At 39.0% G+C, this 12,609-nt stretch overlaps 1 protein-coding gene across 1 annotated transcript; it reads right to left on the reverse strand.

Annotated features, from left to right (window-relative positions):
* Positions 1 to 471: 471 nt before the first annotated feature.
* Positions 472 to 10,174, reverse strand: LOC123996002 (B-cell receptor-associated protein 29-like). The gene is made up of 8 exons (XM_046299642.1): positions 10,113 to 10,174; positions 8,621 to 8,729; positions 7,194 to 7,294; positions 5,979 to 6,126; positions 5,419 to 5,554; positions 4,990 to 5,086; positions 1,901 to 2,001; positions 472 to 1,126 (listed from the first exon to the last, which is right to left on the reverse strand). Exons 2-8 carry the CDS (start codon positions 8,710 to 8,712, stop codon positions 1,088 to 1,090), a joined length of 714 nt encoding a protein of 237 aa, XP_046155598.1. The 5' UTR covers positions 8,713 to 8,729; positions 10,113 to 10,174; the 3' UTR covers positions 472 to 1,087.
* Positions 10,175 to 12,609: the final 2,435 nt, after the last annotated feature.

The following is a 12,609-nucleotide window of genomic DNA, read 5'->3' on the forward strand; positions in this document are numbered from 1 at the left end:
CATCTACCATACCTGTCCTGTCTTTCTACATTACCTGTCCTGTCTTCCCACATCTCATCTACCATACCTGTCCTGTCTTTCCCACATCTCACATTACCTGTCCTGTCTTCCCACATCTCATCTACCATACCTGTCCTGTCTTTCTACATTACCTGTCCTGTCTTCCCACATCTCATCTACCATACCTGTCCTGTCTTTCTACATTACCTGTCCTGTCTTCCCACATCTCATCTACCATAACTGTCCTGTCTTTCTACATTACCTGTCCTGTCTTCCCACATCTCATCTACATTACCTGTCCTGTCTTCCCACATCTCATCTACCATACCTGTCCTGTCTTTCTACATTACCTGTCCTGTCTTCCCACATCTCATCTACATTACCTGTCCTGTCTTCCCACATCTCACCTACATTACCTCTTCAGTTTGTTTGTGCTTTCCTTAAACTGTACATAATGCCTCAAGTGTCAGATTTGTTCAAATGTTTGTATTTTAATCATTGAACACAAGAGGATCATGCCACTTCATGGTACACAGCAAAAACATATTCACAGTTGATCTGAGGGTATACCCTCCACGTAACCAGTTCTGCTTGTAAACTGTGACATTATTTCAACCCATTTTGCCCACTGGATACAGATGTAAAACAGGATTTTGCATTTCATAAGCCGAAAGCTCTGCATATTAGCATAATGTACTTTGAGTATATACGACACAAGTATTATACTTTAAAGTACTAATGTACTATATACTATGACTTAAAACGGCAAAACAATTAACCAAGGACATTACATGAGCTCCAGAGAAGGAATTTAAGACTATACGTTTACAGACGCAAAAAAAATCCTCGGTTCCTTCTTCAAACATGACACAATTTTAGCTCCCTATCTTAGTTACAATACAAATACAATGTGGATACATTGAACAACTGCACCTTTTCCCATGCACAGTACAGTATACATAAGTCAGAGATGAATGAAGAGTTGCTCAGCTGAATAGCTGGTCTCCGTGTGAAGTCATAACAGCTGTGGCTGGCTACCTGCTGTCTTTGTCACTTGTCATCTGGATCAACGATTTGGATCTAGTCCTTATTGCTCCTTCTTGTCTCCAGCTCCAGCCTGAAGATTCTGCGTTGCAGATAGTCATAAACAATATACAGTATAAATGAATAAATATCAATAAAAAATAGACAGTCAAGTGGTGAAATCAGTCCTACCAATACTGGTGGAAAGTTATTTGCGGGTAGATTAGGGTCAAATGATTTGTAAACCAATCACAAATATGCCTACCATGATGCATTGACGTGTGTGTGTGTGTGTGTGTGTGTGTGTGTGTGTGTGTGTGTGTGTGTGTGTGTGTGTGTGTGTGTGTGTGTGTGTGTGTGTGTGTGTGTGTGTGTGTGGACCAGAAGTCCCCACAAGAATAGTAAATGAACAAACATTTTACGAACTGGGGATATTTTATTGGTCCCCACAAGGAGGTTTAGGGTTACGGTTAGAATTAGGCTTAAGGAATTAGGCTTAAGGTTAGAATTAGTCTTAAGGTTAGAATTAGGTTTAAGGTTAGAATTAGGTTTAAGGTTAGAATTAGGCTTAAGGTTAGAATTAGGCTTAAGGTTAGAATTAGGCTTAAGGTTAGAATTAGGCTTAAGGTTAGAATTAGGCTTAAGGTTAGAATTAGGCTTAAGGTTAGAATTAGGCTTAAGGTTAGGGATAGGAGCTAGGGTTTGAGTTAAGGTTTTGGGGTTAAGGTTAGGTTAGGGTTAGGTTAAGGTTAGGGTTAAGGGTTAGGTTAAGGGTACGGGTTAGGAGAAATAGGATTTTTAATGGGACTGAATTGTGTGTCCCCACAAGGTTAGTTCTACAAGACTGTGTGTGTGTGTGTGTGCGTGTGTGTATTACCTGTAGTTCGTTGTGCTTTGTCAAGAGTCTGTCATACTCCTTTGTCAGACCGTTAGACTGCCTCTTCATGGCCTCCACCTCAGCATTAGACTTACGCACAGCTGCACAGACAACACACACTTCACTCACGCATACTGACATATAGTTATGTATACTTTTTTTTATACATAACAACTGTCTTTGAAACTGGATACAACAGCATACATGTGCAGAAGTTAAGCTATTATTCTGATGTGTTAGACTAGGGCTATTTAGGTCACAAAATTTTGTCAGCCGGTGATTGTCAATCAAATTACTGTCAGTCTCACGGTAATTGACAGTTAATTACCATAAACACATTTAGCATCTCCTGGCTTCCACACACAGCCTACAAGCCACTGATGCAGACCTGTGGAACATCTACATTTAAAAAAGTCTAATAAATCCATGTAATATAACCTCCACAATAAATACATTTTATTTTAGACAGGTCTAAAGATAAATGATATGAAGAAAAGGTAGTCTATTTTAGAAGAACAGAATAGAATACTCTGAGTTGTCCTTATGTTAGGTCCTGATCTGGCCATGCTATACGGCTGTGGGCTACACTAGTTCATTTAGCAGACAAGATTTAGTTAGAATTCCGTGGTATTATTTTATAATATTTTATAGTATAAAGAATACAATTGAACAAAGCTGAATAAAATAGAAAGGATATTTTCTCCAAACGATTTGAGGGAGTGTTGCACATGCGGCTTTTCTGTGTTGAGGGGTTAACAAAGACACAGGTACTCCTATATGCTTCATTTAGAGTTATTCATGTAACGTTAGTCATTCTATAAACCCTGGGCTATATATATATGTTTTAGATGTTTAATACATTGTAAGGCTGCATAATGCGACTCTGTGGATGATTTGAAAAAAGTTACTTGAAAGGCATGAGCTCTGCTTTGTTGTTTTTTTGCAGAGGTTGTACAAACTTCATCAGTCGCTCATTCATAATTTGACAAGCACTTGATAATGCCTCGAATTTCCTGGCGTCATCCCCTTTTTGCGTCCATAATGTACCATTAAAAAATGTCCTTTGTTCCCTTCTCCCTGAGTGCTGTGTGCTCTGAAGCACCTCTCACTCACATGGCTCTCCACAGGCTAAAGGGGAAGACAGACACTTTGGGAAGTGAAGTGCTAATATACAATTCACAAGTGATAGGCTAATATTGTCACCTATCAGACTATTCTTGATTTAATATTGTCTTTACATATACTAAATAATATATGTGTGACATTTGTTTTTATTTTAGAATGGACCATTATCATGCACCTGTCTTGAAACAGAGCAGCAGGGAAAAATACCTGTCATCTCTGGACTTAAATAACAAAATAAAGAACCCTTTTCCTGTGGATCATTTTCATGCCAGCCAGGTAGGTCATACTCCTGTTGAAAAGATAAGCAATGTGCTTAGTATTAGGACAGTTGAGAAATAAATGTAGTCGGCCTAGCCTATAGAAAGCTGATAGGATCCTCCTCTTTTTAATAGAGGCCATCACTCTGTTTTCTCACGTGATTGCAAATCCTATAGAAATGTTGCACAACGTGAGCTCATGGGCTCTCGTGAAGTGTTTGATTAGATTTTGAAAACATTTACATTGATGTCAGAGTGATTAGAGGGACAATGGAGTGCTGAGTACCAGGCAGCACGTTTGGTAGGCTACTAATGAGCACCAGTAGCATCAGAGCTTGGAGAAACCTAAATATCGTTACTAAATGGTCATGTGGAATTTAACAGCCTTCATGACTCGAGTTCACTAGTGTGGGGGCAATCCAGTCATCACAACAGCCCTATGCGAGACCCCTACCTATATGTACATATCTACCTCAATTACCTCGTACCCCTGCACATGGACTCAGTACTGGTACCTTGTGTATATAGCCAGTTATTACCTCGTACCCCTGCACATGGACTCTGTACTGGTACCTTGTGTATATAGCCAAGTTATTACCGCGAGCACATGGACTCAGTACTGGTACCTTGTGTATATAGCCAAGTTATTACCTCGTACCCCTACATGGACTCAGTACTGGTACCTCCAAGTTATTACCTCGTACCCCTGCACATGGACTCTGTACTGGTACCTTGTGTATATAGCCAAGTTATTACCTCGTACCCCTGCACATGGACTCAGTACTGGTACCTTGTGTATATAGCCAAGTTATTACCTCGTACCCCTGCACATGGACTCAGTACTGGTACCTTGTGTATATAGCCAAGTTATTACCTTGTACCCCTGCACATGGACTCAGTACTGGTACCTTGTATATATATATATATATATATAGCCAAGTAATTACCTTGTACCCCTGCACATACTCAGTACTGGTACCTTGTGTATTATTACCAAGTTATTACCTTGTACCCCTGCACATCGACTCAGTACTGGTACCTTGTGTATATATATATATATATAGCCAAGTTATTACCTCGTACCCCTGCACATGGACTCAGTACTGGTACCTTGTGTATATAGCCAAGTTATTACCTTGTACCCTGCACATCGACTCAGTACTGGTACCTTGTGTATATATATATATATAGCCAAGTTATTACCTCGTACCCCCCTGCACATCGACTCAGTACTGGTACCTTGTGTATATATATATATATATATATAGCCATGTTATTACCTTGTACCCCTGCACATCGACTCAGTACTGGTACCTTGTGTATATAGCCAAGTTATTACCTCGTACCCTGCACATCGACTCAGTACTGGTACCTTGTGTATATATATATATATATAGCCATGTTATTACCTTGTACCCCTGCACATGGACTCAGTACTGGTACCTTGTGTATATAGCCAAGTTATTACCTCGTACCCCTGCACATCGACTCAGTACTGGTACCTTGTGTGTATATATATATATATATATAGTCAAGTTATTACCTCATACCCCTGCACATCGACTCAGTACTGGTACCTTGTGACATATACAACTTGATTTGAAGACAGGTTTGGAGGTCAATTCCATTTAAATTCAGTTCATTTAAAAAAAAATGCAAAGTAAACATTAAACAGTTTAATTCTTGATTCACTTCCTGATTACCCACCATCCTCTGCAGTCTTCAGTTCCTCCATCAACTTCTCTGCCTCCTTCCTCAGTAGCCGTTTGCCTGCAGTTGTGTTTTTCTCCTCATCCAGCAGAGCCTGAGCAGACAGCACTTTCTTATATTATTTATTTTATTGGGAGGTAAAGGTTCTCATTAATGAATGAATGAATGGTTTATATGTCAGTTAGGAAAACAATTTCGTACATCACATGGTGACATAATGGTGCAATAAAGTGCACACAAACAAGAAACACAACAATGACATCATCTGACAAAAATACCCTTCACAACTCTTTGGCTAGCTTAACTCTGTTAAACTTTTGTAACTATGTTTTAAGTCTTCCACGAGAGATGACTATCGACTCTCTACTGTACAGATAAAGTCAGATAATGCCCCTTCCAGGCCCTCTTCCTGACTCTGGTGTTCACCTGTTTCAGAAGCAGGTTATCCTCCTGGTACTTCTTGGCTGCCTGATTGGCGCTCTCCGCCTGGATTTGCAGGCTGGTCCCTGTTACCGTAGCGACGGCCACGTGGTTTATCAGAGTCACCACACGCCGCATCACACTACAGGGGCAAGAAGTGATAAATGAGTGACACACTAACCCGAACCAACCCTAGCCTCAACCATAACTAGGGTTAAAACATTCTGGGAACTTTCTCAAAAGTCCTTAGTTTTCCAGAAATCCCGGTTGGAAGATTTGTGGAATCAGGAAGGAATGAGCAGAACATTCAGGAATCTTCCACCTGGATTTCTGGAAAACCTTTTGCAACCCTGACCATAACTCTAACTTAATGGTCACATCCCAGTTCAACCCTAACTAGCTTCAACCACAACCCTGATCACAACCCTGATCACAACCCTGACCATAACCCTAACTTAATGGTCACATCCCAGTTCAACCACAACCCTAACCCCAGGAAGTTGTTGGATGTCATCTATGATAAACCAACCTGACTTTCCTGTGTGATAATATAAAGTAGGACTCACAGCCAGAGGAAGAGGGAGAAGCCAGAGATGTAGAGGTTCCTCTGGGCTCTGAACAGCTTCATGTGGAGGTGGTCAAACAGGTTGGGGTTCAGCTTAGCTTCTCCCATGGGCTCTGCATTGGAGTACTTCCTCACCTCTCTCAGAGCATCTTAGGAGGGAGGTACAGGGCACAGTTGTATTAGTGTCTATAGCTACGCTCTTTAAAAAAAAAGGTTATTCAAAGGGTTCTCACATGGGGGCAGTGTATTTTTTATTTATTTATTTAACTAGGCAAGTCAGTTAAGAACAAATTATTATGTTCAATGACGGCCTAGGAACAGTGGGTTAACTGCCTGTTCAGGGGCAGAACGACAGATTTGTACCTTGACAGCTTGAATTTACTAGTCCAACGCTCTAACCACTAGGCTACCTGCTGCCGTACGGAGCATAGAGGACTGACTACTAGTGTAACAACAGGCGGAAGTTAATACGCTGGCCGTTTCCCACGGTGCACTGCTCTGGAGCACTGCCTCACCTCTCTCAGAGCATCTTAGGGTAGAAACAGGAAACAGGTGTAACAGTGACGTTTAGCAACTATAACACATTACAGCAGGGATCATCACTACATCCAGCTGCCGATGGTCAGGGGGACGCAAAATAATTACAAACCATTTGACTCTGATAAACCAGGTGGCCATCGCTACAGTAACAGGGACCAGCCTGCAATTGACTGCATGAAGCCCAAACAGATGTAATATTTGACAAAAACATAATAATTTCAGACCTTGTTTACATTTGTATAAGATCACGTAAATGTAAATCTCCCTGTAACGCTTGGGAATACTTTGGGACACATTTCCAAAATGAAAATCCCTTGGAGCTGGTTTTCTGGTCTTTTATGTCCAACAATAAAAAGTAACCCTTTTGGGGCCAAATAAAATCACCAGCTGGTCAGCAGTTGGGGATTGCTGGACAACAGGACTGATTGTAACACTGTGTGAAGCCAGGTATAATGTTTTATAACTTGTTGATACAAGCACGTCTATGCCTTTGTATGTCTTGTAATGTGTATGATATGTCACCAGCCTATGAGATGAAACTATAGAACAAGGGGAATAACCCACAATCCTATAAAAAAAGTGCCATTATGGAAAACTTTCTGACTATCTATCTACAACAGATTCATTGTTGCCATACCAAACAACCAACCAATATACTTCAAGTATGATGACTTACCACAGAAGAGAATGATGAGGATGAGTATCATGGTAAAGAATCCCCTGTTCCAATACGGAGCGAACCAGTTCCATATACTCAGGTTGAACAGTGATCGCCATCTGCAAAAAGCAAAAGTAAGAGTTAGAAACTTAGAGAATTAGTACTTATGTCTTGGGGGATGATCTTTCATAACTTTCTCACTCATCAATATTCCCGATTCCCGATATTCCATAGTCATGATAGCATCCACATTAATATAGAAGTGTTTAGAAACATATTCTATTCACAATAAAAGTGACTGCAAAATGACACAATACATTATTTGCCATTAATTTCTATTGGGCACAAAATAATCTGAAACACAACCAAAACAAACTGCAAATGCATCCAACAAGTTTGTAGAATCACAAGCTTGATGTAGTCATTGCATGCTAGGAATATGGGACCAAATACTCAACATTTGACTACTTTATTTATAAGAATGTTTAGGGGTATCAATAATTTTGACCCCTAACTTTTTAAGACGAAAAATGGTAACTTGATTAATAAAATGTCTTTCTCTGATCAATTCTATTAGTATAAAATAATATAATTACCCGATTCGTTTGCTACATTATAGCTCAGTATTTGAATTGTATATACAGTTGAAGTCGGAAGTTTACATACACCTTAACAAAACTCTGTTTTTCACAATTCCTGACATTTAATCCTAGTTAAAAAAAAATAGCTGTTTTAGGTCAGTTAGGATCACCACTTTATTTTAACAAGGTGAAATGTCAGAATAATAGTAGAGAGAATGATTTATTTCAGCTTTTATTTCTTTCATCACATTCCCTTTGGGTCAGAAGTTTACATACAATCAATTAGTATTTTGTAGCAGTGCCTTTAAATTGTTTAACGTGGGACAAATGTTTTGGGTAACCTTCCACAAGCTTCCCACAATTAGTTGGGTGAATTTTGGTCCATTCCTCCTGACAGAGCTGGTGTAACTGAGTCAGGTTTGTAGGTCTCCTTGCTTGCACACACTTGTTCTATAGGACTGAGGTCAGGGCTTTGTGATGGCCACTCCAATACCTTGACTTTGTTGTCCTCATTTTGCCACAACTTTGGAAGTATGCTTGTTTTCCACCATAATTTGCAAATAAATTCATAAAAAATCCTACAATGTGATTTTCTGGATTTCCTTTTCTCATTTTGTCTGTCATAGTTGAAGTGTACCTATGATGAAAATTACAGGCCTCTCTCATCTTTTTAAGTGGGAGAAATTGCACAATTGGTGGCTGACTAAATACTTTTTTGCCCCACTGTATATTGCTAAAAAAAAACATCAAATGTGCCAATAATTTGGGATTGGACTGTAAATGTTACAGTTTTGGCCAAATGTCACAAGAGAAGGCTTGACGCTTCAACCTGGTTAAATGCTAGGATATAATTCAACACAGTACCTCTTGGCAGATATAAAAGGCAGACAAAGGATCAGAATGACAGCGATCTCCACATAAAGGAAGATCGCCACCACAGTCCACTGGAGAGTCATCTTATGCTGGGAGTCCACTGTGGATAAACAACAACACTGTAAATACAAACATAAAATGCACAATTCAATATACAGCAGGCAAAACTGAGCAGGAGTGTTTTGGTTATTATGTACAAGACATCACAAGTCTCCTGAATCTGTGTTTGTGTCATATGGTTTTGACAGAAAAAGACTACGAGGGACGATAGACCAAAAATACACTGACTATTCACTTCTTATCTATACTAGGTAACAGTGACGTGATGATTACAAGTTATTACAGAGGGATAACATATGCTTATACACCTGTTACCTTAATATAGTTTACAGGTGCATCAAAGCTGGGACCGAGAGACTGAAAAGCAGCTTCTATCTCAAGGCCATCAGACTGTTAAACAGCCACCACTAACATTGAGTGGCTGCTGCCAACACACTGTCATTGACACTGACCCAACTCCAGCCACTTTAATAATGGGAATTGATGGGAAATGATGTAAATATATCACTAGCCACTTTAAACAATGCTACCTTATATAATGTTACTTACCCTACATTATTCATCTCATATGCATACGTATATACTGTACTCTACATCATCGACTGCATCCTTATGTAATACATGTATCACTAGCCACTTTAACTATGCCACTTTGTTTACTTTGTCTACATACTCATCTCATATGTATATACTGTACTCGATACCATCTACTGTATGCTGCTCTGTACCATCACTCATTCATATATCCTTATGTACATATTCTTTATCCCCTTCCACTGTGTATAAGACAATAGTTTTGGAATTGTTAGTTAGATTACTTGTTGGTTATCACTGCATTGTCGGAACTAGAAGCAAACATTTCGCTACACTCGCATTAACATCTGCTAACCATGTGTATGTGACAAATAAATTTCGATTTGATTTGATTTGATTTTGTTTGTTTACTTTTTTGACTTTCCTATTTCCTATCACTGAGTCCATGGTGAAATATGAATGGAATTTGAACCAAATGCAAACAATGCAAACCTTTACAAGTTCCTTTAAACATCTAATCAACTGAGTAAATTTCCCTAATCTGACCAGTAGAGAAACTACTGGTTATTTAGCTACGTAACAGTGTGGGCACTGTGGACATATCATAACAATGTATAACGAAACATTGGTGTTGGTAGGACAATAGAGACACAAGAAATAGTCTATAACTATTGCTACTGCTCTACAGAATGAGTGGTACACTGTTAACATGCATTTACAGTGCAGCCAAACGCTATTTATATCTCAAGTTATTTTCGAACTTCGCCACAGTTGACCACCTAAAGATCATTTGTCAAATCAACGTTATCTTGCTTTCTATACTGTACATGGGAACCATGGGAACCACGTCGACACACCCAAACAAGCAGAAATAGAGTTTGAATCTTACCCGACAAATATGGTAGAATAGAACTAGACCAGGACGGAACATACCCCCAGCCCCTCCTCTGAACCCACCCACCCACCCGCCCTGCACAACAGCTGTTCATGCCCGGCCTCTTAAGCCCTGACGTCACCTGAGAACAGCTTGAACAAGACCCCTATGCCCATGAATAAAGCCATGACCATGTGGTATTCTAAGCTGAAAGTAAACCGCTGTCATTGTATTGAAGATAACTAATATATAAGGTTCAACTTGAAAGTGTTTCATATTATTAAGGCATTGCCATTTAGACTGTGGACTTGGGATCTAGGATCTAGGCTCTAGGATCTAAGATCTTAGATATAATATAGAGATATTAACCATTTAGACTGTGGACTTGGGATCTAGGCTCTAGGATCTAGGCTCTAGGATCAAAGATCTTAGATCTAATATAGAGATATTAACCATTTAGACTGTGGACTTAGGCTCTATGATCTAAGATCTTAGATCTAATATAGAGATATTAACAATTTAGACTGTGGACTTGGGATCTAGGCTCTTGGATCTGGGTGTATTGATACACCATCCAAAGTCAAATGAATAACTTCATCATGCTTTTTTTTGACCATTCTATCAATGGTACAAGTCATTGCGAGTCATTGGAAAACCTCCCTTGTCTTTGTGGTTGAATCTGTGGTTGAGATTCACTGCTTGACCGAGGGACCTTATAGATAATTGTATGAGTACGGTACAGAGACGAGGGACTCATTCAAAAAGCATGTTAAACACTATGGAGTCCATGCAACTTATTGTGACTTGTTAAGCACATTTTTACTCCTGAACTTACTTAGGCTTGCTATAACAAAGCGATTGAATACTTATTGACTCAAAACAATTCAGCTTTTCATTTTTTATTAATATGTAAACATTTCTAAAAACACAATTCCCTGTTGACATTATGGGTTATTGTGTGACACAAAATCTAAATTTCATCCATTTTAAATTCAGGCTATATCACAACAAAATGTGGAAAAATACATTCTGAATGTACTGTATACATGACATTATGCATTAGGCCTATCTCTATACTATATACACTGTATACATGACATTATGCATTAGGCCTATCTCTATACTATATACACTGTATACATGACATTATGCATTAGGCCTATCTCTATACTATATGCAGTGTATACATGACATTATGCATTAGGCCTATCTCTATACTATATACACTGTATACATGACATTATGCATTAGGCCTATCTCTATACTATATGCACTGTATACATGACATTATGCATTAGGCCTATCTCTATACTATATGCAGTGTATACATGACATTATGCATTAGGCCTATCTCTATACTATATACACTGTATACATGACATTATGCATTAGGCCTATCTCTATACTATATACACTGGGGACAACATGTTGCAAAGACATTTTGTAAATTGTCCAGAAGAGGATGCTATAGTCTAACTTTAGACTGGATAATGAATGGAAAGTTCTCCATCCTAATCCTTATTCTCAAGAGAAATGGAAATGTGCCACCAATAGTTGAAATACTCCTCTTTCCCCCCCACTTTACCTTCAGAGGTAAATGACAGCACCTTTAAGTCCTGTGTACTAAAGTGGCTCTCTACTGTCATTCAATACAATTACAAGAAAGAGTTGAATTATCCGATTTTTTTTTATTCTTACAGCTCAAACATCTTATTCGAACTCTTTAACAGAATCTGGATGAACTAAAGGCATCTAGCATAGAAATAAAATACTGAAAGAAGCTGTCTACTGTACGCCAAATCAGTGTATTACCAACTTATATCAAGGATTGATTGAAACTCTAGCTGCTGGTTCAGGACCTGTAAGGAAGAAAATGGGAAACTAATGTAAAGGAAGAAATTGAGGAGAACCATTGTTCCTACCTGCTCCTACAACCTAAGACATAAACTACTGCAATTTAAGACAGTTTATAGGAATTACTATACTCCTGCCAGAATGGATGTAATACACAGGGAAGTATCACATCTCTGTTGAAGATGCACAAAGTATGAAATCAAATGTATTTAATAAAGCCCTTCTCACATCAGCTGTTAACTCAAAGTGCTGTACAGAAACCCAGCCTTAAAACCCCAATCAGCAAGCAATGCAGGTGTAGAAGCACGGTGGCTAGGAAAAACTCCCTAGAAAGGCCAAAACCTAGGAAGAAACCATATCTCTGTAACCCTATCACATCCTGGCTGCGTCACATCCGGCAGTGATTGGGAGTCAAACCATTTTTGTTGTGATTTTACCTTTATTTTACTAGGCAAGTCAGTTAACCTCTTACTCCTACCCGACACGCAGGCGTCCCATCTAGACATCTGGAAATGCAAATGCGCTACGCTAAATGCTAATAGCACTCGTTAAAACTCAAACGTTCATTAAAATACACATGCAGGGTACTGAATTAAAGCTAAACTCGTTGTGAATCCAGGCAACATGTCAGATTTTAAAAATGCTTTTCGGCAAAAGC

Source organism: Oncorhynchus gorbuscha, linkage group LG01, assembly GCF_021184085.1.
Source record: "Oncorhynchus gorbuscha isolate QuinsamMale2020 ecotype Even-year linkage group LG01, OgorEven_v1.0, whole genome shotgun sequence".
NCBI lineage: Eukaryota > Metazoa > Chordata > Actinopteri > Salmoniformes > Salmonidae > Oncorhynchus > Oncorhynchus gorbuscha.